Source organism: Sceloporus undulatus, chromosome 2 (genome assembly GCF_019175285.1).
Source record: "Sceloporus undulatus isolate JIND9_A2432 ecotype Alabama chromosome 2, SceUnd_v1.1, whole genome shotgun sequence".
Taxonomy (NCBI): domain Eukaryota; kingdom Metazoa; phylum Chordata; class Lepidosauria; order Squamata; family Phrynosomatidae; genus Sceloporus; species Sceloporus undulatus.
In genome coordinates, this window is record NC_056523.1 from 3,639,893 (window position 1) to 3,664,849 (window position 24,957).

The 24,957-nt window shown below is 42.0% G+C and overlaps 1 protein-coding gene and 1 pseudogene across 8 annotated transcripts in view; one reads left to right on the plus strand and one right to left on the minus strand.

The window, feature by feature from the left end:
- The window catches only part of LOC121923016 (zinc finger protein 225-like), a 28,802-nt gene extending 9,390 nt beyond the window's left edge, over positions 1 to 19,412 (plus strand). For 3 of the 8 annotated variants that reach the window (XM_042453100.1, XM_042453101.1, XM_042453099.1), the window contains 6 exons: positions 8,819 to 8,931; positions 9,785 to 9,923; positions 12,908 to 13,252; positions 15,605 to 15,727; positions 18,632 to 18,697; positions 18,863 to 19,412. In XM_042453100.1, the coding sequence (XP_042309034.1) occupies positions 8,836 to 8,931; positions 9,785 to 9,923; positions 12,908 to 13,252; positions 15,605 to 15,727; positions 18,632 to 18,697; positions 18,863 to 19,227 (1,134 nt within the window). In that variant the 5' untranslated portion in view covers positions 8,819 to 8,835 and the 3' untranslated portion in view covers positions 19,228 to 19,412. The other 5 variants (XM_042453103.1, XM_042453102.1, XM_042453105.1 and 2 more) reach the window with 5 other exon arrangements.
- Positions 1 to 24,957, minus strand: part of LOC121922955 — a 52,923-nt pseudogene that overhangs the window by 18,036 nt on the left and 9,930 nt on the right.

The window sequence follows — 24,957 nt, forward strand, 5'->3', positions numbered from 1 at the left end:
TCTAACTTAAACCTTAAATTCAAGGTTTTTTTAAAAAAATTATTCATTTTAAACATTATAAACATCACATCTCACCAAATTTTCATTTTAACGAAATAAATTATGTAAATGTAAATACATTTAAGTCTGTACGTATGACATGGTAATTTAAAGGTGTGCTTTTAATTTTTTTACCCGTTTAGGTCATAAATATTGCTATTATATTCAGTGATACACGTGGATTAAGATTTATAGGTACGTTAGCCACAAAAAACCATGACTAAATATTCTGTATGGCATGAAATGGAAGGAGGTTATGATGAGGAGGGGGAACACCATGAGTAACGGCATCAGATGACGCCAACCCTAGGGATGCCACTGGGGGTATATATAGGGCGGGCAGAGCTACTACCCAAAAAACCTTTCCTAACAATTCTAGGAGGTTCCAAATGTCTCTGCACAGCCAGAGGAAAACCCATTTGTGTGATTCACAGAGACCATGAAAGGTAAGCTCCTCTTCTCTTTGTATGTTTTTCCTCCTCGGCTTACTTCTACTCTATTGTTGCTCCCAGGACCTTCCTCTCTTAACCCTGGGTTTCGTCTTCTGTGTCCTTTCCTTTATAGGAGGGAAGTGGTGGAAAATGAAATTATGCATGAAGTCTTTTACTCATGATTCAACACTTTTGATGCATCAGAGAGACAACAGGAGAGAGAAAACCATACAGATGCCAGCAGTGTGGAAAATGTTTTGTTAAGGAGTCACTCTTTTATTCCCCACAGAGTCCACAGGAGAGAAGCCTATAAATGCCAGCATGTGGGAAATCTTTTGCTGACAAGTCATACCCTTGTCAAGCATCAGAGAGTCCACACAGGAGAGAAACCATACAATGTCAGCAGTGTGGGAAATGTTTTGCTGAAAGGCAGACCTTTTGAGCATCATCGAGTTTCACATAGGAGAGAAACCATACAAATGCCAGCAGTGTGGAAAATGTTTTGTTAAGAAGTCACATTTTGTGAATCACCACAAAGTTCACACAGGAGAGAAACCATACAAATGCCAGCAGTGTGGGAAATGTTTTGTTAAGAAGTCACATTTTGTGAATCACCACAAAGTTCACACAGGAGAGAAACCATACAAATGCCAGCAGTGTGGGAAATGTTTTGCTGACAAGTCATACCTTTTCAATCACCAGAGAGTCCATACAAGAGAGAAATCATACAAATGTTAGCAGTGTGGGAAAGATTTTACTTTCTATCCAAACCTAATAACTCAACCAGGAGTCTGGATAGTGTTTTGCTTGGAAGTCACGCTTTTTGTCACCTCAGAGAGTCCAAACAAAAGAGAAAATGTACAAATTCCATGAATGTGGGGAATGTTTAGCTTTGATTTTTAAATCTTGTAACTCATCAAAAAATGCATCACACGGGAGAGAAACCCTATGAATACCCGGAGTGTGGGAAAGGTTTTGTTCAGAATTCACACCTTTTGAGACATCAGAGTATCTACACTGAAGAGAAACCATTCAATTGCCAGTAGTGTACAGACGGCTGTTGGAGAGAGAAATAGAAAAGGAAACAATTTTAAAAAACCCTGACAATTTAATGGATGCAAAATAATTGATCAGTGGACAAGGTCAAGGAAAAAAGATTTAAAATTCATGCTCAGCCAAGGTTTAAACCCGAGTTATTTGAGGGAATGTCTCTCCCTACACAATCCGCCCCACACTCTCAGAACCTCTGGGAAGAATTTATTAGAATACCATAAGCCCAGGTTAATGTCAACTTCCCATAGATTGTTTACAGCCGCAGCCCCCAAACTATGGAACAGGCTACCGGAAGAGATCTGTCTTATCACCACCTTAGATGCCTTTAAGAAAGGACTCAAGACGGATCTCTTTTGGCAGGCTTATCCATCCGACCTCTCATAGGAGATTTTTAAGATAAAATGCTTCACTTCTGGTTATGATGTATGTTTTCTAGATTTTTGGATGTTCTAGATGTTTTATCTATTTTATTGAATTAATAATAACGTCAGTGTTTTATTGATTGTATTTTATATCTGTACTGTGTAATTTGTTGATGTAATCCCGCCTCAATCCGCAGGGAGAGGCAGGAAAATACAAATAAAAATTATTATTATTATTATTATTAAAAGAAAATTATTACAAAATGCTTTAGAGGCGGCAATGGACATCAGCAGAAATTGCAAATATAGGAAATAAATAAAAGATGAATGTTGGAAATATGAAGAATAGAAGGGAATTCAAAATCAGATAGGGTGGACATGCTCCAAAGCAAGAAATTATACAAATTGATGACCTGATAACAAAAATATTTATATTTAAACTTGAAATGAAACCTGAAACATATTTGTTAAACATGGTAGATACAAAGATGTAAGAAAGTGCATAGAACATTGTTATAAATAATTACAGCTACTATACTAATACACTAAACATGGAAGGAAAAGCTTATACTTTTCAGTAGACAAATGGCTTACAAGACTCGAAAGGGGAACACCTGTCTTGACAACACTACATGTGAAAGGGATCTAGGAGTCCTAGTAGACTACAAGTTCAGCATGAGTCAACAGTGTGATGCATCAGCTAAAAACGGTCAATGTGATTCTAGGCTGCATCAATAGAAGTATAGTATCTAGACTGAGGGAAGTAATAGTGACATTCTATTCTGCTTTGGTCAAGCCTCACCTGGAATACTGTGTCCAGTTCTGGGCACCACAATTCAAAAATACTTATTAGGACTGAAGAGTGGGGTATGAATAGGGTTGCCATAAGTCAGGACCTCCAAACTGGGACAAATGTAGGACAACATTTTCAAATGTAGGACACATTTTTAAAATGGAGGGTACACAAAAAAATTGATGACTTTTAAAAAATGTTAATATAAATGCATGTTTCTTAGGCATGATCAAAATGGAGGACATTTGGCATTATTCCTAGACAGATGGCAGAAATGTACTTCCCTTTCTGGCCAAACACCAGAAGAAGAGCAGGAAGAAGCAGAGGAGGAGGTAGAGGAGAAGAGGAAGAGGAAGAAGAGGGGAAAAGGAGGAGGAGGAGGAAGAAGAGGAAGTAGAGAGGAAGAAGAAGGGGAGGAAGAGGGGAAGAAGAGGAGGAGGAGAAGAGGAGGAGGAAGAAGATGAAGAAGAAGGAGAGGAAGAGGAGGAGGAAGAAGATGAAGGGGAGGAGGAGGAGGAAGGGAGGAGGCAGAAGAAGAGGAGGAGAAAGAAGAGGAAAGTCTCTTTTCCCCTGCCTGGCCGCCTCCGTCGCCGGCAGAGGAGACCAGGCAGGGGAACGGGGCCTCACTGAGGCGAGGCTCCTTTCCCTGCCTGGCCTCCATCGCCGGGGGGCAGGGGACCTGGGACAAAGGGCAAACTGGGGCGGGACCGTGCAGACCCACCCCAAACCGGGAAAGTCCCGCTCCCAGGCGGGATATGGCAACCCTAGGTATGAATACCATAATATAAATAAATAAGATATTGACAAACTGGAGCATGTCTAGAGGGAAATGACCAAAATGGTGAAGGGTCTCGAAACAATGCTCTAAAAGGAGAGACTTAAGAAGCTGGGTTTGTTTAGCCTGGATTAATATATGATTGTCCTGCTTGAATTTTTAAAGGGATGTCATATTGAGGATAGAGCAAGCTTGTTTTCTGCTCCTCCAGAGACTAGGATACAGAGCAGAGGATTCAAATTACAAAAAAAGAGATTCCACCTAAATATTAGGAAGAACTTCCTGACAGTAAGAGCTATTTGACAGTGCAACACACTTCCTTGGAGATGGTGAAGTCTCCTCCTCTGGTGGTTTTTAAGCAGAGGCTGGATGGCCATCAGTTTGGGGTGCTTTGTGTATTCCTGCATGGCAGAAGGTGGATTTGATAGCCCTTGAGATCTCTTCCAACTCTAATTCTATGACTAAGATACGATGAATATTGACAAATTCACGCTAAGCACATACCCTAACCAGGTTCTCTGATCAGTGGAAAGAATTGGTACTATTCCTCAAAGATAGATGAGGGAAGTATAGAAGATTGAATATAGTAATATAGTTAGGGATATATGGAGCAATATATTTAAAAATAAAGTCAGTAGGGTAAATACTACATATAATGAGATATTTTAAACAGCATAGAGATGTTAAATTAGAATCAATGTTAGCTTCCTTGTATGAGTGATGCTTTGTATGTAATGAATGTTTAGAAATAATGGAGGTATACTAGTATATGCAACACTGATGAAAAGGGAAGGAATAGGATAAGAAATTAGCTTAAGAAATAGGACTTACACTATTGTAGAAAGTAGTACATATTGTAGTACGTGTTGTATATGTAGCTCTTTTATATATTTGTTTGAATAGTGTGTTTGAGCTGGGGGGAGGGAATTTAAAATATGAATTTTAAAAATTAAACCCACACAGGAAAGAAACTATGTGTGGCAAATGTTTTACAGTAGGCCCTCGGGATCCATGGACTTGCCATCGACAGATCCCAGCATCCTCAGATGGGAAGCTTGCATGGGAAGAGGCGGAGGAGGAAGATGTGGTGTGGAAAATGTTTTACTCAGCAGCCACAGAAGGAAATCAATTATGGAATGTTTTATTTTAACATAATGAATAAAATCTTTAAGACAAGGTGTTCGTATATTCTCCAAACCATTTCTAAAAACCACATACAGTATCAGATTTTTCTCATTTCTGTGCACTGAATAAGGACAAGCAAGTCCTAGTTACAAACTGAACTCTCCAATGTAAGAGCAAGATGCATTTCTTCCTTTAGAGGGCACTGAAAGAATCTGGTCTATGTTTGGAAACACTCAAATCAAGAAATAAACTGACATGTGAAAGGGTAGAGAAGCTTCTTTTAATCCTGGTACACCTTCAGTTTTTAGAAGTCCATGACAACTGTGATGATGACAAACATAACAAAGCAGAAGCAGAGACTGATACTGATAACCAGGATTGCATCCACATAGCAAGAATAATGCAGTTTGACAACACTTTAACTGCTAAGGAATTCTGGGATTTGTAGTTTTATGAGACATTTAGTCTTCTGTGTCAGTATTCTGATGCCACAACAAACTACATTTCCCAGGATTCCCTAGCATTGAGCCATGACAGTTAAAGTGGTGTCAAACTGTAATATTTCTGCAGTGCGGATGCAGACCAGAGCTTGGGAAATGAATCTGATTAACTTTCATGCCTATTTGAATCTTAGTTCCTCCCCCATCTCCAAATTCTTTTTAAGAGAGTGGGTGCCTTATGTCTATCATACAGTGGAGAGGAAATATAAATAGTTCTTTTTGTTACTAAGGATGATTTCTACTGTGGTTTTATTAAAACATTTTTATGCCTTCTCCACATAAACTAGCAAAACCAAAGTTCAGGAAATTATTAGGCCATTTATTACAAATATATATATATTTAAAATAAAAGTAAATTCAGTTTGTAATAATTATTTGAATATACTGTATTTTATTATACTAGTTGTGATAATTTTGTGCCAAATCAAATTGTGTATATTCATGTTTTATGTTCCTAAAGTATCAGAGTGATTTTCAATCTGTAAAAAGTGCCTATGCTGCATTTTTTTCAATTTCCCCCCAAATTTCCATTTTTCTCTGAAAATATCTGGGAGGGAAACAGCCGATAGGTAACAAAAGCTCTCTTCTGATGCTGAGGCAAATCCGGACCAGACTCTGTCCAAAACAGAGTGAAAGAGTGCGCTCTTCCTCCTGGCCCTGTGGCTCTGGGAACAAAGCATCCCGAAATCCAGGAGATAACATTTAAATTCCTTTAGCAAAGCAAAAGAAGTACTTCTGAGATACCAGATGCCTCCATCCTTGGTAAGGCCACAGCTGCCTTTGAATCTCTCAAGAGAAGTCTACATGTCTTCACGCTAGGAAAAATTAGGCATGTTTTACCAAAACACTTACAATACAGTATCAAATACAATAGGTTCCAAAAAATTATTTCAGAATATATATATACACACACACACACACACACACATATCCCCAGGGGTAGCCATGTTCATTAGCAAAGTATAATAACATCCTAGATGCACAAAAACAGTGATAGCTTTATTGGCCAACCAAAATGCAGAAAATACGTGTTGCAAGCTTTCGAAGCTGCAGCAGCTTCTTCATCAGCAAAGATGTTCAAAACCATACAGGAGAAATGAAAATAAAAATGATGGCGTTAAACACAAGGCTGGTGATTTCCTCCCCCAGGAAAGTTAATTTCCATTAGCTAGACAAGATTGGAAGCATCCTTTTTTGCTAATGGGAATTAATTGTGTCTCCTGGAGCCCCTGCAGGAACAGCAGATGAGGACAGATACATCTTCACAAAATGCAGGCTTCTTCTTCTTCTTCTTCTTCTTATTATTATTATTATATCCCACCCCCCAATTAACAGCACATTTTGCCTCCTTCTGTGTGATATTTAACATGGTGAAGATGGCAGTGGTGCTATGGAAGCCTGAATCATGTATTTTATGCATTTGGGTTGGCCAATAAAGGTCTGGGTGCCTTGTGGATTTGGGGTGCTATTGTCCTTCAGAATATAGACAGACATTGCCTCAGTGGCCCCAAATGCAAATGGTGCTCAGGGGGGCTGAGGAGGGAGGACTCCTGGGCCCCATTGAAGGTCCCTTGGGGACCAGTGCTGCTTTGGACAGACAGGAGAAGATTCCTAGAGTGGCCAATAGAGGAGGGGGAGAAGAGGATGATGGCGGCTCCCTTCCCTTGTGACCTCATTTCCGGTGTGTGGAGAAGGAGGAGGGAGGGCCCCCTCCCTGGATATCTTACTCTGGGGAGGAGGAAGGTGAGGAGGAGGGGGAATGGAGGGGCTTATTCCTCCCTTCTCCCTCAAAGGAAGGCCGGGGGCTCCCCAGGGGATTTGGGGAGGGGTCTCCAATGGGGCCAGAAGAGCCTGTTGGAGAATGGCCAAGGGCAGGGAAGGCAGTTCAGAAGGGGAAGAGGAAGAGGGGCAGGCAGAGGGGAGGCTGGTCTCTCCTTTCCAGGGGCAGGGACTGGGGGATGTTGGGGGGATTGTGTGTGACGCCCCCCTCCAGTCTCCCTATGGCTGCAGACAGAGGGGCAGAAGGGCACCCTTCTCTTTGCTTCCTGTGGGGAGCAGGAGGAGGAGGAGGAGGCAGGTGACACCAAATCAGAGCAAAACAAGGCAACTATTAAGGAGATTAGTAATTGGCTGGTTTCACTAAGGCCCCCCACGACATTCTTGCAAACAAGCTGCTAAAATGTGGGCTAGACAACATAACTGTTACATGGCTTTGTAATTGGTTGACCGGCTGAACTCAAAGGGTGCTCAACAATGGCTCCTTTTCATCCTGGAGAGAAGTGACCAGTGGGGTCCCACAGGGCTCTGTCCTGGGCCCAGTGTTATTCAACATCTTTATCAATGACTTGGAGGACAGAATTGGGGGCATACTTATCAAATTTGCAGATGACACCAAATTAGGAGGAGTAGCTAATACTCCAGAGAACAGGGCCAAAATTCAAAATGACCTGAATAGACTAGAAAGCTGGGCCGAAGCTAAGAAAATGAATTTCAACAGGGAGAAAATTAAAGTACTGCACTTAGGGCAGAAAAATGAAATGCACAGATATAGGATGGGTGACACCTGGCTGAATGAAACTACGTGTGAAAGGGATCTAGGAGTCCAAGTAGACCACAAGTTGAACATGAGTCAACAGTGCGATGTGGCAACTAAAAAGACCAATACAATTTTAGGCTGCATCAATAAAAGTATAGTGTCTAGATCAAGGAAAGTAGTAGTGCCATTCTACTCTGCCCTGGTCAGGCCTCACCTAGAATACTGTCTCCAGTTCTGGGCACCACAATTCAAAAAGGACATTGAGAAACTGGAGCGTGTTCAAAGGAGGGCGACTAAAATGGTGAAAGGTCTGGAAACCTTGTCCTATGAGGAACGACTTAGGGAGCTGGGGATGTTTAGCCTGGAGAAGAGAAGATTAAGAGGTGATATGATAGCCCTGTTTAAATATTTGAAAGTATGTCATATTGAGGAGGGAGCAAGCTTGTTTTCTGCTGCTCCAGAGAACAGGACCTGGAACAATGGATGCAAGCTACAGGAAAAGAGACTCCACCTCAACATTAGCAAGAACTTCCTGACAGTAAGGCCTGTTTGACAGTGGAATGCACTCCTTCCTCGGAGGGTGATAGAGTCTCCTTCCTTGGAGGTCTTTAAGCAGAGGCTAGATGGCCATCTGTTGGGGATGCTTTGATTTGGATTTCCTGCATGGCAGGGGGTTGGACTGGATGGCCCTTGCGGTCTCTTCCAACTATGATTCTATGGTGGAGTCTCATTCTTTGGAGGTCTTTAAACAGAGGCTTCTCTCGGTGATGCTTTGATTGAGAGTTCCCGCATGGCAGAAGTGGGTTGGACTGGATGGCCCTTGGGGTAGAAAAGGGAGAAACGCAACAAAAGAGCCTTTTGTTAAGTTGTTCTGTGCTGTTAGGTTGGCTTAAACCTTGAGTGACATTGTGCATGAGAGACTTCCAAGAGACCCTATCATTAGCAGGCTCAATATTTTAGTGTCCCTGAATCAATCCACTTGTAGTGTGCACTTTCTGCCAATGTACTGATAATCATCAGCTTTTCCAATGAACCATATCACACAATGTGTCCAAAGTACAATAGCCTCAATTTAATTATTTTGTCTTCAAGGCATTATTCTAGCTTGTTTTGCCCTCAGAGCCATTTAATTCTTTTTTATTGTTTATGGCAGACTGTATAAATGTATGCACTTGTTAAATACCCCCAATTGTACTTTCTGCAGGTGCTTAGAAGTCCTAGATGGGCCTGACTGGTCTCCAGACATTTAAAGAGAGAAGACATCTGCTGAATTCCTCCTCCATCGAAGAAACTATAGTAAAGATGCCCTTGGAACAGGTGAACATTCATCCCCTCCTTCTTTGCGATGGATCCATTGGGAAGGTTATGCAGTGGAGGGCCCCAAACATTTGCTACCAAGGGTGGAAGAATCCTACCTAGTGTTCTTAAACCTCCACTCCCCCCCCCCTGCAAATCGAAACTTCATGAAGTCATTTGAGATGCAACTGATGGTCAGTGTCATCTTCCCGCATGGCTCAGTTGATCAGTGCCTCCTGCCACTTTGCCCTTGCTCTTTCCCCAGCCAGTTAGGGCCAGGTGCTGGGACTGGGCCCGCAGCCCAGTGCTTGCCCTGGAGAGACCCCTTGGGCCTGTCATCAGGGCTTGTTCTATACTTGTGTTAACATTAAAGCCATGGCTTTTAGACAGGGTTAGTATCACCACTTTGGTGAACAGAGGCAGCTGTCTCATGAAAGTCAGCAATTGCCAATTGTTTCATTTCTTATTCTTATATTTTTACTGCCAGGAAAGAGTCCTTGTGGTATTCTGTGACTTGTGTGCCAAAATAATGAAACACATTTGCCAAAGTAACAGGAATTAATGGTGGTGGAAATCCAAAATATCTGCAGAATACTAGATTGGGAAATACTGCTCTAGATATATGCCAGTTACTGATGGTGGGCAAGGGGGTCTAAGTGAAAAAGCTCCCATGTGCTAAATAGTACTTCTCTTTACATGAGAAGACTAGTTCATGAGGAGGCCAGGTTATAGCCCTCTCCAAGATACAGGAAGTTAATGAAGACAGGTAAGGGGTTATTCAGACATTTCCCCTGCTGTCTACTTCAAAGCAATTCAATCATGCTGGAGATGCACCATGATTTTCCTCCACCTGATTAATATCGCTCTGGATAAGGGCTGGTTTCTGTTGCAGGTGACTTTTGAGGACGTGACTGTGTATTTCACAGAGGAGGAATGGGATCTGCTGGATCAGAACCAAAGATCTTTGTACGTGGAGGTCATGATAGAAAACTACGAGAATGTGTCTGCCCTTGGTAAGGAACTTGAATTCATTGCCCTTCCTAGGCTGAATGAGGGTCTTTTCACACTACATAAACCAGGTTTCTAGTTTAGCTGGCAACATCCTGTGGGATCCTGGGATTTGTAGCTTATTGGGGAATTAGGGCTCTTTGAGGATTCTAAATACTGCTTGCTGAACTGCTAATCCCAGGATCCCATAGGATGTTGTTATGACAGTTAAAGTATAATAATAGCTTTGTAATTGTGCAGTGTGAAAGGGCCTTTATTGCTTGCCCAGGCATGATTTAGGGTTTTTTTATTTACCTTTCTCATACAGCTGAGGCTCAAAGATTTATTTCACACCCAAATGATGACCATCATCTTCTGTCTGATGATCGTCTTGTGGTCCAGTGTCCTTTGCATAGTTTCTCTAGAGCTAATAAGTTAACTGTGAAACCACATGCCAAGGGATGAGGTTCAGCTGCATGTATCCCATGACAGTTACATTTTGTATTCTCTCACCAATGCAAACAAGCCCCATGTCCCTCACTGGGCCAGTCCTGATCTTCATTGTTCTTCCTCATGGCGTCTTGAATCACACATATGGGTTTTCCTGCACCTGCACAGAGACACCAACATGCACTGGGAGCTGAAGGACTGAGGCAGTTCTACTTTCATTGCCAAATTTAAATTTTATTTTTCTAAATTTCAAAATTTAAATTTCACAATTATTGCCCCACATTCCTTACTCCTGGCCAGAAAGGAAGCCTTTGTGACAGCACTGTCCTGCACAGCAAGGAAACAGAAGGGTGATCTAAAAAATGCCAACAAAAATGTGACATCTACATTTGAAACCGTCATATTCTGAAATTTGGATTTATACATGTATTATGAAAAGTCATTCCCTGCTGGGTCAACAATGCACCATTAAGGATGACATGCACTGGGGGTTCACACACAGGGGGTTGAAGGACTGAGGCATTTCTACCTTCCATGTGAATTTTAAATTTTAAAATTTCTAAATTTAAATTTTCAATTTCAATTCCAAAGGCTTTTACTTACAGTCATTGTGGAGGATATGTAGCATGACCTGCCCTGGAATAGCTTGATGGTTGTCTTAGCAGGCTGGGCCTGCAACTGGTGCTTCTGCTGCTGCTGGGGGGGCCGCTTCCCCAGGGGATGAGGCCTGTGGCTGATCCCCTGTAATGTAAACATAGAAGAGGGCATATAAATCCATGGGGGGGGGGAGGAAATGGGCAAGCTTCATCACAGTGTATCATTCTATGTAGCACTACTCCTTGGTAGGGCACATTAAAATAGAGGGTATATTACCATTGCTCTCTTCTGCTCCTCTCTCTCCCTCGTCCAGCCAGCAACACTGGTGCTGGGAGCAGCTTTCGGCTCTTCCTCTGGAAAAATAAGAAAGATAAGGTTACATAAATCATGGGAATGCTAAAATGGCTATCATTGGACTGGGTTTGTGTGGCACATAGCACACAGTTCTCCATCACAAAAATAATGAATTTAGAGCACTATTGCTGTCTTCCTCTCCCTCTCCTTCCTTCCTCTCCCTCTGTATTCTGGGCCTGCAAAACAAATTTATTTGAAATAGAATGAAGACAACTATGTTAGATGACATGGATTGCAATTCCTGATAATTCAAATAACATTGCTTGTTACTGCAAACAAACACTAAAACCTATACACAGTAATGCAGTGTATACTTGTAAGTACTAGGAATTGTTTCTGTGGTATATACTTACCAGCGAATCATCTGTGTTCCCAACATGGACTCCTAGCTTTATACCACAGCTGATGCATCTGAGAGTAGAAGGGGGGGCATGCATGACATGGTGGTTCACCATTAAAAAGCTTCATGGCTTTGTAGAATTCGTTCCTAAGAACCTTTACCTTGGAGTTCACTTGCCTGGAAGGCCTAATAAATCCATCTAGGCCAGTGATATTCTGTATGTAATAGTAGTAGTAGTAATTTTTATTATTATTCCGCTTAATCTCTAGGAATCCAAGTGGATTACAACAGTAAAGCAAAATACAGTTAAAAGAGTATACATAAAAAATTCCAAGGCTCCCATCCCTTCCCCCAGTCATAAAAACATAATTAAATGCTAAAAGGAGATTAAACTAAGAAAAGAAGTTAAAAACATTAATATACAATAACGATTAAAATGAAATAAGAGTTTCAGACGGGGTCTGTGTAGAATAAAGATAAAGATGGGGGATAATGGGAGAAAAAGGAGGGGAGGCATATTAGTGCATATTAGGAAGGGAAGTGGACTTTATTAGGACTTCCAAGCCAGATGCTACATAGATCAATGAATATTTAAATAGAAGGAAATAATTTATATTTAATAAAAAGGGTGCCTCCCCCATATAGGATCTGTCTACTGCAATATACACATACAGCTTTATTCTACAGCACTGTAACTGTTATTGGTGTTGTCAGCACTGGATAAGATGCGATGGTTGATAAACTGCATAATGATATGGAAAGAGATTATTTCATCTTCTTTTCCTAGAAACTCAGAGCCCATGCAGACAGGCCAAAATAAAGCTGCTTCAATTCACTTTGGAGGTATGCTGTTTAAATGATACATGCATCTTAAGAGGCCAGAAGCCGCGTCAAAGGCACAGCTTTGGCGCAACTTCTGGTCTCTTAAGATGTATGTGTCATTTAAACAGCATACCTGCAAAGTGACCCGAAGCAGCTTTATTTTGGCCTGTCTGTAGAGGCCCTCAGATTGATTAAGAAGTTGGAGGACAAGAAGACACAGCAGCACTGCAGTTGCACCTGATGCACAGCCTGCCGAGGTGGAGGGTGATGGTATGTTGATAATCAGCGAATGATTGGGCAGAAGAGGGATGGTAGGCATTCTATTTCAGAAAGTCATTACAGTGCTTGCTAAACCATATTTTAAAGCACTACGACTACAGTAAGTATTCATGTTTTGAAATTCATGATCCATATATCTTATCAAGTATGCTGCTTCATCTTTTGTAGGAGGCGACGAGGTACCAAGCAGGCTTCTGGAACTGCTATTCAGAGAGAGGAGAGTATGTAGGGGGGAACTTGTAGCCTTGATAATGGAGAATACCAACAAGCAGGCGCACATTACCAGAAAACACCAACAGGAACTCATTCACAAATACTTAAGGAGAACGGACCAGAATTCAAGAATCCTTAAAGAAATAGCAGAGAGTTTTTGGCATGATGTGAGGTCGAGTGAGCGGGACAGAAGGGCAATGCTGGACTGTATGCGCTCCCTGGCAAAGATTGCAAAAGGAATGCTGGAGGCACAGGAAAAAACACGTGACCATGTAAATATTGTTAATGGAAGCTGCCAAGGTAAGGACTGAGCAAAGCAGTCTACATCCTGCTTCTGGAACAGGCAGAAAAAAGGGGAATAAATGATTTACCTGTTTCTGACAGCCAGGAACTTTTCTCTCAAGCTGAACAGGAAGGAGATGTTCCCTGCTTGGTGCCCTTTAGATACTGAGGGATCATAATATGCAGACAGAGAGATTGGAGAGGGGCAAAAGGATGATTTTTTTTATTTTATTTTTTAAATTATTTTTATTCATTATTCATGTGCTGTGCGCTCAGTGGAAGAGGACGACCATCCCAGATAGAAGGAGTGTACCGTTCTTAGGTCAAGGGTATATGATAGCTGTGCTCTCCTGCTAGAACCTCCAAACAAGCTCAAGGATGTTTTTTTAAAAAAGCAAATATACCCACCTTGAATTTAAAATTGACCACACAAAGTTCAGAAAGGTATAAAAATGCGATGGTGAAGAAAGGATACAAGAGCCACTTTTGCGTGGAGTATGCCCCATCCACAGTAATTGGGGATAGCACTTCCGCACCATTGGTGGTAATGATGAGGTTCTTGGCGCAAATGCACCCTCATCCATGGCTTGACACAGGGATGAGTGTTTGAAAATGAACACATCATTTCCTTCCCTGAAAATCTAATCTCCACATTGATGAAGTGTCCTGTGTGGTCTGTGGTCGCCTGCATGATGATGGAGTACCCATACTTTCAGGTAAAGTATTCCTCAGCCCTTGCCATGGGGGGACACTGGAATATGCATCCCATCTAGGGTTGCCATACGTCAGGACCTCCAAACCAGGACAAATGTAGGGCAACATTTTAAAAATGGAGGACACATGAAAAAATGATGATTTTCTTAAAATGTTAATATAAATGCATGTTTCTTAGGCATGCTCAAAATGGAGGACATTTTGGCATTATACCTAGATAGATGGCAGAAATGTACTTCTCTTTCTGGCCAAACACCCCCCCCCCGCCCCACCCAATTCTACAACTACATTTCCCACTCCCAAGCAGGCACAGCATTTGCAAGACCACAGGCAGTCCCTTGTGCCACTGCAAACTACATTTCCTACTCCCAAGCCTTCTTAGCAATCCCCCCTTCCTCCTTCTCCTTGCCCCCTCCAATCCCTCCAAAAAACCCCTCACCCCCTCTTTTTCCCCAAGTATGTCTCAACTTAGGGGGGATTTATGGGTCAGATCCCTTGCAAAGTATTTTTCTTTTCTAATGGGGGCAAAACCTTGAGAAGCCCTGGACCCCTGAGAAAAAGAGGAGGGGGCCTTAGAGAGAGGGGCGTAAATAAGGGGGCTAGAGGCAGGGTTGCCATAAGTCAGAAAGGAGTTTGGCACACAACAACAATACCAACAACAACAGCAGAGGAGCAAGGGGGGAGGAGGAGAAAAAAGGGGAAGGAGAAAGAAAAGGAGGAGAAAGAAGAAGAATAGGAAAAAAGAAAAAGAAGAGGAGGAGGAAGAAAGGAAGAAAAAGGAGAGGAGGAAGAGTGGAAGAAAAGGAAGAGGAGAAGAAAAAAAAACGGAATAACAAGAAGAAGAGGAGGAGGGGAAAGAGGGGATGAAAAAGAACAAAAAGTAGCTTGCCTGCAAAGCCCTCTCCATTTGGAAGTTGGAGCATGCCCAAATAAGGAAGCAGAGGGCTGGCTCCTTGAGAGGGCTGGCCAATAGAGGCAGGGCAGACCAGCAGACCCCGCCCCCTGCTATCTCCAGCCCTGCTGCTGCTGCTACACTCCCTGGGCTCGGCACTATAAAAGGGAGGCAGCAGCGCTGGTAGCACTGAATTGGGCAGCCACCTGGGAATGGGGGGAGGGTGGGACCGTGCACGCCCCCCAGAAGGTGGGAAAGTCCCGCCCACTGCTGGGAAATGGCAACCCTAATCCCATCGACAGCACCTACAGAATGTGGCAAAAGCTTCTGGAAACTATCAATGATCTGTGGGAATATAATAATGCAAATAACCATATGTTCCAATTATTGAAGCTCCTCTCCCCAGTGAAAGGATTGTTCTGTTGTTTGCCTGCTGTTAGAGTAGGTTTCACAGTGGCTGAGACAGTGTGACCCTGTGGCATTCATTAGTTTTTCCCCATGCAAGCTGATCTCTGATCTCTGGGAACAGAGGCATGCATTTCAGCCTATGTTTAACGCCAAACCTACCCCCACTGCATGGAGCTCTCTGTTGTGGGCCTGCTACTGAAGTTGCATCAGCTGAGGTGGATGCTTTTAACTATGTTTTGTATTTAACTGTGTTTTCTAATCAACTGACTCATTACAGCAAAAGCAGGTAGTATTGAGATGCTAAACAGAACTGCAATTTAAATTTATAATTTTATTCTTGCCATCTTCATTTGCAGATGCTGGCAGGGAAGAGGAGCATATGGAACTGGAGGTGGAGGAGCAGCAGTGTTTATGTGAAAGAGTGCATGCTGATATAATACAAAGTGAAGACAGTGAGGCACCGGCCTGTTCTAGTCCTGGTCTGCATTTTTAGGATAAAATCTTACTTATTCTGTCTTCAGATGCTACAGCAATAAATGAATATTTAACTGAAAGGAAATAATTTATATTTAATACAAGGGATGCCTCCCCCATGTATAATCATATAGTTGGAAGAAACCACAAGGGTCATCCAGTCCAACCCCCTGCCATGCAGGAAATCACAATCAAAGCATCCCTGACAGATGGGCATCCAGCCTCTGTTTAAACCAGTGGTTCCCAACCTGTGGGTCGGGACCCCTTTGGGGGTCAAATGACCCTTTCATGGGGGTCGCCTAAGACCATTGGAAAACACCTATTTAATTACAGTTATGAAGTAGCAACGAAAATATTTTCATGGGTTTGGGTCACCAGAACATGAGGAACTGTATTAAGGGGTCATGGCATTAGGAAGGTTGGGAACCACTGGTTTAAACACATGCAATGAGGGAGATTCCACTACTCTCTGAGGGAATGCCTTCCACTGCCTAATAGCTCTTAGGTTCCTCCTAATGTTTAGGTGGAATCTCTGTTCCTGTAGCTTGCATCCATTGGTCTGCATCCGGTTCTCTGGAGCAACAGAAAACAAGCTTGCTTCCTCCTCAATATGACAGTCCTTTAAATATTTAAACAAGGCTATCATACCCTCCTCTTCTCCAGGCTAAACGTACCCAGCTCCCTAAGTTTCTCCTCATAAGGCATGGTTTCTAGACCCTTCACCATTTTGGTCGCCTTTCGTTGTACATGCTCCAGTTTCTCCACATCCTTTTTGAATTGTGGTGCCCAGAACTGGACACGCTATTCCAGGTGTGGCCTTACCAGAGCACAGTACAGTGGCACTATTACTTCCCTTGATCTAGACACTATACTTCTATTAATGCAGCCTAGAATTGCATTGGCCTTTTTAGCTGCCGCATCACACTGTTGACTCATGTTCAATTTGTGGTCTACTAGGACCCCTAGATCCCTTTCACACGTAGTCTTGTTCAGCCAGGTGTCCCACATCTTACATCTTTGCTTCTCTCTCTCAATCTCTCTCTCTCTCTTTTAGCCTAAGTCAGGGGTAGGCAACCTTTTTGAGCCGCGGGCCGGGTTGCTGTCCCTCAGACAACTGGGGGGCCGAAGCCAAAAAATAAATACTTACATAATTTTTTTTTAAAAAATTAAATATATAAATAAACCAGGACAAATGTAGGACAAAATTTTCAAATGGAAGACACTTTTTTAAAAAAAAATGGAGGACACGCAAAAAAATTTGCTGATTTTTAAAAAAATGTTAATATAAATGCATGTTTCTGAGATTTCTATAGACAATTGTCCCCCAAAGGCCCCAGTGGCAATCAGCGGCAGGACCAGGCTGGGGCCGGTCCCAAGGCCTTGCCGGGCCGCATCCGGCCCGCGGGCCGCAGGTTGCCTACCCCTGGCCTCACACGTAGTCTTGTTCAGCCAGGTGTCCCTCATCTTACATCTTTGCTTCTCTCTCTCAATTTGTTATTTTTGGCCCATCTTTCTAATCTATTCTGTCCTCTGGGGTATTAACTACTTGTTTTAATTTGGTGTCATCTGCAAATTTGATAACATGCCCCCTATTCTTTCATCTAAGTCATTGATAAAGATGTGGAATAGCACTGGGCCCAGGACAGAACTCTGTGGGACCCCATTAGTCACTTCTGTCCAGGAGGAAGAGGAGCCATTGCTGAGCATCCTTTGGGCTCAGTTGGTCAATCAGTTATAAATCCATGTAACAGTTGCCTTGCCTAGCCCACATTTTACCAGCTTGTTTGCAAGAATGTCATGGGAGATGTAGTCAAAGGCCTTACTGAAATCAAGGTATGCAATGTTGGAACAATGGATTTGAAAAGTGACAAATTGAGACAGGGTACTATAAATAAGGCTTTATCTATAAATGTTTTAAAAGGGTAACAAACAATATATTTAACAGAATCATCCAAAACCCATATATACAATGGATACAAAATAAACCATAGTAGTAATGGCTAATCAAATAATAACAAATAATAATTCAAACTATATAATACAAACAAATAACATAACTATAATGCAACAGAAAAGAAGGCTGAGAATACAGGTGGGTTACAAACCGCCATATAGTACACGGCGAGCGTGTACTAGGGTTAGGAAGGGGCGGTGCTTCCGCACCCCCTAACCCTAGTATGTGCTCCGCACGCACAAAATGGCAGCGGCTGTTCCACACAGCTGCCGCCATATTGACGTAGCGGATGCTCTGTGTCCACACATTGTGCCCCGGAAGTGACGCCGCGAGTGCGCCCTTTGGCGCTTGCGGCACCTCTTCCAGGGCCTGAGAAGGAGTGCGATTTCCACGCTCCTTCTCTGCAGCATCCAGGAGTCGCGCTGTTTAAAGGCTGCGGTTCCTGGACGCTGCAAGCGGAGGCGGAGCCAGACTTCCACTTCTCGGCGGTCTGTAACCTGCCACAGTGAGCAAAAGAGGGGGAGAGAGAGAACTCACTATAAAGCTAGCCTTATTAAGACTAAAGTTAATCAGAGCTATGAATATACAGCTGGAAGTCATCTGTGTTCTCAATAGCTTTCCATTAACCCTGTAATGGTCATTGACCCTATAATGGCTCAAATTTAGAGCTTGTTACTATTCCGACATGCAATATCCACAGCATTCCTATCATCTACCAAACTGATAATTTTATATAAAAAAAAGAGATCAGATTCGTCTGGCATGACTTGTTTTTCAGAAACCCATGTTGACTTTTGTGATTATGACATATAGGAACTGTCTATTGCAATATACACATACAGCTTTATTCTACAGCACTGTAACTGTTATTGGTGTTGTCAACACTGGGAAATATGTGATGGTCAATAAACTGCATAACTATATATAAAGAAGCTATTTCATCTTCTGTTTGTAGAAACTCAGATTGATGAAGACATTGGAGGACAAGAAGACGCACAGCCTGCCGAGGTGGAGGATGCTGGTATGTTGATAATCAGTGCACAGAAGAGGGATGGTAGGCATTCTGTTTCAGAAAGTCATTACACTGCTTGCTAAACAAAGTTTTAGAACAGTACGGCTAAGTACTCATGTTTTGAAATGCATGATCCATATATCTTATCAAATATGCTGCTTTATTTTTTTGTAGGAGGTGACAATGGACCAAGCAGGCTTCTGGAACTGCTGCTCAGAGACAGGAGAGCACGTAGGGGGGAACGTATAGCCCTGTCAATAATGGAGAGCACCAACAAGCAGGAGTCCATTACTAGAAAATACCAGCGGGAACTCGCTAATGACTACTTGCAGAGAACAGACCAGTATCCAGCAATTCTTAAAGAAATAGCAGAAAGCTTTTGGCGTGATGTGAGGTCAAGTGAGCAGGACAGAAGGGCAATGCTGGACTGTATGCGCTCCCTGGCAAAGGTTGCAAAAAAAATGCTGGAGGCACGAGAAGAAACGTATGACCATGCAAATACTGTTGATGGAAGCTGCCAAGGTAAGGTGATTGAGTAAAGCAGCCTATTTCCTGCTCCTGGAACAGGCAGGAAAAAGAGGAATAAATCATGATTTATTCCTCCAACGTCTGTTTCTGACAGCCAGGAACTTTTCCCTCAAGCTGGACAGGAAGGAGATGTTCCCTGCTTGGTGCCCTGCACTTTAGATACTGAGTGATAATAAAAATAAAATAATAAAACTTTTATTTGTATCCCGCTTTTTGTAAAAACAATCGAAGTGGCAAACAACATATAAAATCATACAATGATATACACAATATCCCCCTTTAAAAAAGAATTAAATTGAGATTTAAATTACATAAATAACATTAAAATCTAATAATCATGGGCAGAGTCATGGCATAGAGCCAGTGGTGGCGAACCTATGGCACGAGTGCCAGAGGGGCACTCGGAGCCCTTTCTGTGGGCATGTGCGCTGTTGTCCCAGCACAGTTTGCCAGTGTTAGTACCAAGAAAGCCAGAGGAATGTGGCACTTTGCAATAAATGAGTTTTGGGTTGCAGTGTAGGCACTTGGTCTCTAAAAAGTTCACCTTATGGGAGTGATTGTTATGTGGCTGAAGACTTTATTCTGGAAAGGCCTGCCGGAAGAGATCTGTCTTGACAGCTCAGAATATGCAGGCAGAGAGACAGAGGGGCAAAAGTATGATTTTTAAAAAGCAAATATACAGTACACACCTTGAGTTTCAAATTGACCACAGAGTTCAAAAAAGTGTGAAAATGGGATGGTGATGAAAGGATGTACAGTGCGCCACGTCATATGTGGATGCATCTGTGAGGTAGCCCGCGGGAGCGTGCGGGGCTCAAGGGCCAGCGCGTCCCATTAAGAGTAATGGGGTGCACGCCCATGGCGCATGCACACCGCCACACCATGCACGACCCCATTATGCTTTTTTTTATGCGGGGGGGGGGTCGGAACAGATCCTCCATATAAAAAAAGGACGCACTATATGTGTGCTACCAAGCATTAACTTTCTGGAAGCTTGCTGTACACACTGAGATATTCATATCATAGAAAAGGGGAAGGTCTGAATGTCATCTTGATAATATCTCAGTCAGTCATACATTGCTACATGGAGCCCTAGTGGTGCAGTGGTTAAATGCCTGTATTGCAACCACTCACAAACCATAAGGTTGCGAATTCAACACCAGCAAAAAGGCTCAAGCTCAACTGCGGCTTGCATCCTTCCAAGGTCGCTAAAATAAGTACCCAGATTGTTGGGGGCAATTAGCTTACACTGCACTGATAAGCAGTACAGAAATGTACTTGCTATTGCTATGTACATGTATAGATATATCTGTTACGAAAGCAACATGTGTATCTAGATGTGTCTGCTGTTACATAAGCCAGTAATTATATTTGGTCAAGACCAACTCCTGGCGCAGTCTGTGTCAGGAAATGACATTGTTGTGGCCACTAGGGGGAGCTGTTGTGCAGATAATTTACAGTTCCAGTGGCAGCTAATGTGTCAGCATTCAAAAAGGGCATCATTGCAATGTTGATGCAACTGTCAGCTGTCAGTTCTCAACTGTCACTGAGAGAAGAGAGAGACAGTTGGTGCCTATGAGTAGGCTGTGTCTGTGAGAGAGAGACAGTTGGTGCCTCAGAGAGTAGGCTGTGTCTGTGGCTGGGAGACAGTTGGTGCCTGAGAGTGGGCTGAGTCTGTTACTGAGAGGCAGTGAGATGGTTGTGTGTTAATGTGGCTGCCTCAGAGGTTGTGTTATTGTTGGTTGGTGTAAATAGTGTGTATTAGAGACGGATGTCCAATACACTGTGTATATCAATGTTGTAAATACTGTACTGCAAAGGAAGATTAAAGCCCTCGTTTAGAGTGAAGACTTGTAAGAGTCGTTATTAGTTGAAGACATCTTCACAGATTCCTTCTTCTTGGCGTCCTGTCGACGTGGTTGAACTCTGAAGGTGGTCGTGGTGGACATTGTGCGTCATTTCCATAGGTCCCAACAAGGGTTATGGGCGCAGCACACGAGCCACAACAGTCTGAGTAAAAATCTCACAGCTAGAGCAAAAACAAAACAAAACAAAACAAACAAACACAAACCATATATACAGCAGAGTAAAAAGACACACACCACACACATGCACACACCAGCTATTGGCATTGGCAGTGCACTGACCAGTTTTGATCACTTAACATAAACAATCAGAAACAGTTGATTGATCCAAAGTTGTGGGGACTTTTATTTTCAGTTTATATATGACTTATAATCAACCTCAGAGTCTGCTTCACAGCTCCAAAACTAGTACACACACACACACACACACACACACACACACAGCAGTCAACTACACGCTGCTGCTTCAACCATAACTCTCAACCAACTGAACATTCACATTCCAACTGTCAACTCCTATCTGTCAATCAAAATATTTTCCAGTTGTTTAAAGACATATTACACCAGCAGTCCCCTCCAAAATATTTTGACATGACATCTTTGCTTATATAATACAGAACTTAAAATACATAGGTTATACATTTTTAATATCTGCATGGTCATTCACATCGTTTTCACTAATCCAAGCATGGTCACCATTTTCAGGTAAATGGAGAAGAGGGGTCGGGGCAAAGTGAAACACAGTGGGAAGAACTGGACAATTTAAAGTCAGACTGAGGCCAAAGGTGCTGGGGTGTGTTGGGCGTGACAGAGAATAAAATTTTATACCTCAAAATATGTCAAAATGTATTCCTTTTGTTAACCATTTTATGCCCAGACACCACCTGGAACACAATGAAATGGTTCAAAATATGAATTTGTGAGAGATGAACACCCACCCACCAAATCTATCAACCACACCAGACTTGCTGGAAGTGAGGCAACAAGCCACAAAGATGTGACAAGGCCCACTTTCCACACCATCTTGTGGAGGTTTTGTGGCTTCTTGCCTCATTCCCACGTCACAGGAGAGGACTGTATTTCTGGTCTCTTCCTGAGCAGCCCTGTAGTCCTGACAGCTTTCAGAGGCAAAACAGTTTTCCCAGCATTGCACGTATATAGGCGAATTAAACAGATTTGCAGGTTGCAATGTTCATTTATCTGAGGGGGAATTGTTGATTTGATTTAAAAGAAAGAGCTTTACAACAGAAATTTATCCCCCTTTTAAGATTAAGTTTCATTTCCTAACAACAGGAGTTCTGTGTGCTACCCTCCCAATAACCCATGTCTTCCACATAAAGATATTATTTAGAGATCCCTGCAATATTTAAAAACAGACCAGTCCTATTCCTTCAGGCACAGACCTGAAATCCCTGTTGAATATGCGTGCCATCCTTTCTCTAATTTTGTACCTTCTAATATCAATAAATCATCATTGTTTAGGTCCATCCAGTCTTTAATCCATGTAAAAGCACACACATGGTAATATAGTTGTAAGTTGGGGAGACCTAATCCACCTCTTTCTTTAGATCTTGCAAATTGGCTAATTTAATTCTGGATTTTTCCCCCTGCCAGATAAATTCGCAAATATCATTGTTCCACAGTTTAAAATTTTTGTTATATGTTATAACTGGAATAGTCTGGAATAAAAAAAATCATTTTGGGGAGTACATACATTTGAATTAGGACTATTCTCCCTAATATTGATAACTGCAAGTTCTTCCATTTTTTCAAGTTGTTTTTCACTTTCTCCCATGTTGCAGTATAGTTATTTTCTATTAATTCAGAATTCTTGTTTGTAATGATAATTCCCAAATAGTTTGTTTTATACACAATTTTTAAATCTGTTTTCTTCTTTAGTTCCTCTTCCTCTAATTTAGATATGTTTTAATCAAAATACCGCTTTTCTGTTTATTTATCTTAAATCCTGCCATATTAAACACTTTTTCTACGGTTGCTTCAACTCTGGCAATATTATTAATAGGATTATCAACAAATAAGATTATATCGTCTGCGAAAGCTTTTAACTTATACTGATAGTTTTTAATTTGTACTCCTTTAATTTGGTCATCTTCCCTTATTCTTTTAAGTATAACTTCGATCACGATTATGAATCGGAGCGGCGACAAAGGGCAACCTTGTCGGGCACCTTTACTTATTTCACATTTTCCAGATCTCTCACCATTTATTTGCACCTGAGCATGTTGACTTGTATATATCATATTAACCCATTTTGAAAAACTTTCTCCGATTTCAGATTGTTTTAGCACCTCTTTCAAAAAAAACCAGTTCGCATTGTCAAATGCCTTCTCTAAATCCAGCAGGATAATACCTAATTTTTTCCCTTTGTGAATTTCATAATATTCAATTATATTCATTAAGATCCTTGTATTGTTTTTAATCTGACGTTCTGGAAGACCTCCTGCTTGATCACTGTGTATCCATTGTGTCAGGATTTGTTTAAGCCTATCGGCCAGTATCGAGGCAAATATCTTATAGTCTAAGTTTAAAAGAGATATTGGTCTATAGTCGTCAATTAGTTCAACATCTCTACAGTAGTCTCTTTTGGTATTAGGGAAATCACTGCATTGCACCATGTTTACGGATATTTTCCCATTTCTATCTCTCTTATAGTATTATGTAACAATGACATGTATGTGACCACAAAATAGAGCTGTAGCGGAAGTTATTACAGTTCCAGTGGCAGTTAACATTTGACACTTGCATTATGGAATGTTGATGCTGCCAGTCCTTCTGTGAGAGAGTGTCAGTTATGACAGTTGGTGTAAGAGTAACTGCCTCTTTGTTTTGTTGTTATGGTTGTTTGGTTGGCAAAGTATTTTATTTATTAAAGTAACTTATTTATTAAAGCTCTCATGTACTGTGAAGGCTTGAAGTGCTCTTGTCATTATTTCTCAAGCCAGGAGCTCAAGGCCGTTTGCAGTGGTGAAGGAATATTTTCCTTCTTGGCCTGAATACCTTTGCAGACATCTCTTCAGATTCCTTCTCCCTGGTGTCCCGCCCACATGGTTCAACTCCGCAGGTGGTTGTGGTGGACACAGTGCGTGTTTCCATGCCCCAACAGTGACATCAAGAGATATTTAGCAAGTGCTGTAAAGTCCTGTAGAATATTCCCAGTGTGAAGAGTCACTCAGGATCCTTTGTGACACAGAGGGAGAGGCATGGAGCCTTTGCTAGAGTAGTGATGAGCATTTCACCTCAGAGTGGGTTGTTACTGGTGTGGATGGTGTTGATGTATATATTGATGTACACAGTGGAACTTCTTCTGAGAATAAAAGCCTCATCTGAGAGATTATGCTTGTCTGGCAGCAATGTAGCATTTATGTGTGCTAAGGGTTGATTCTAGATGAGATCTTGGGTAGATCCTTATGGGATCTAAAACTCTTTCATCCACATCCTCTCTTTCACCACAAGGCTCCAATGACTTTGATTAGGGAACTGGGGCATTCCTAGGAGTCGGGGAATCTCTGCCTAAACAGACCTCCACTCTTGTATAAATTATAAAACCACATCAGTAACTATTTCCTGTTCAACTCCTATCCAGTGAGGCAGAAGCTGCCCATGCAGATCAAATCCTTATGCCATGTTGGTTAAACCCATGTTGTTGTTTTGTGTGCCTTCAAGTCATTTCCAGCTTTTTGGTCACCCTGAGGCAAACTTGTCACAGGGTCAGGAGGCTTGCCATTGTCTTCCCCTAAAGCTGAGAGCGTATGACTTGCCCAAGACACCCATTGCATTTTCATGGCCATGTTTGCAAGTGATTCCTCGTCTTCAAGTTGTTGTTGTTGTTGTTGTTATTGCAGCGTAAGTTTTGTA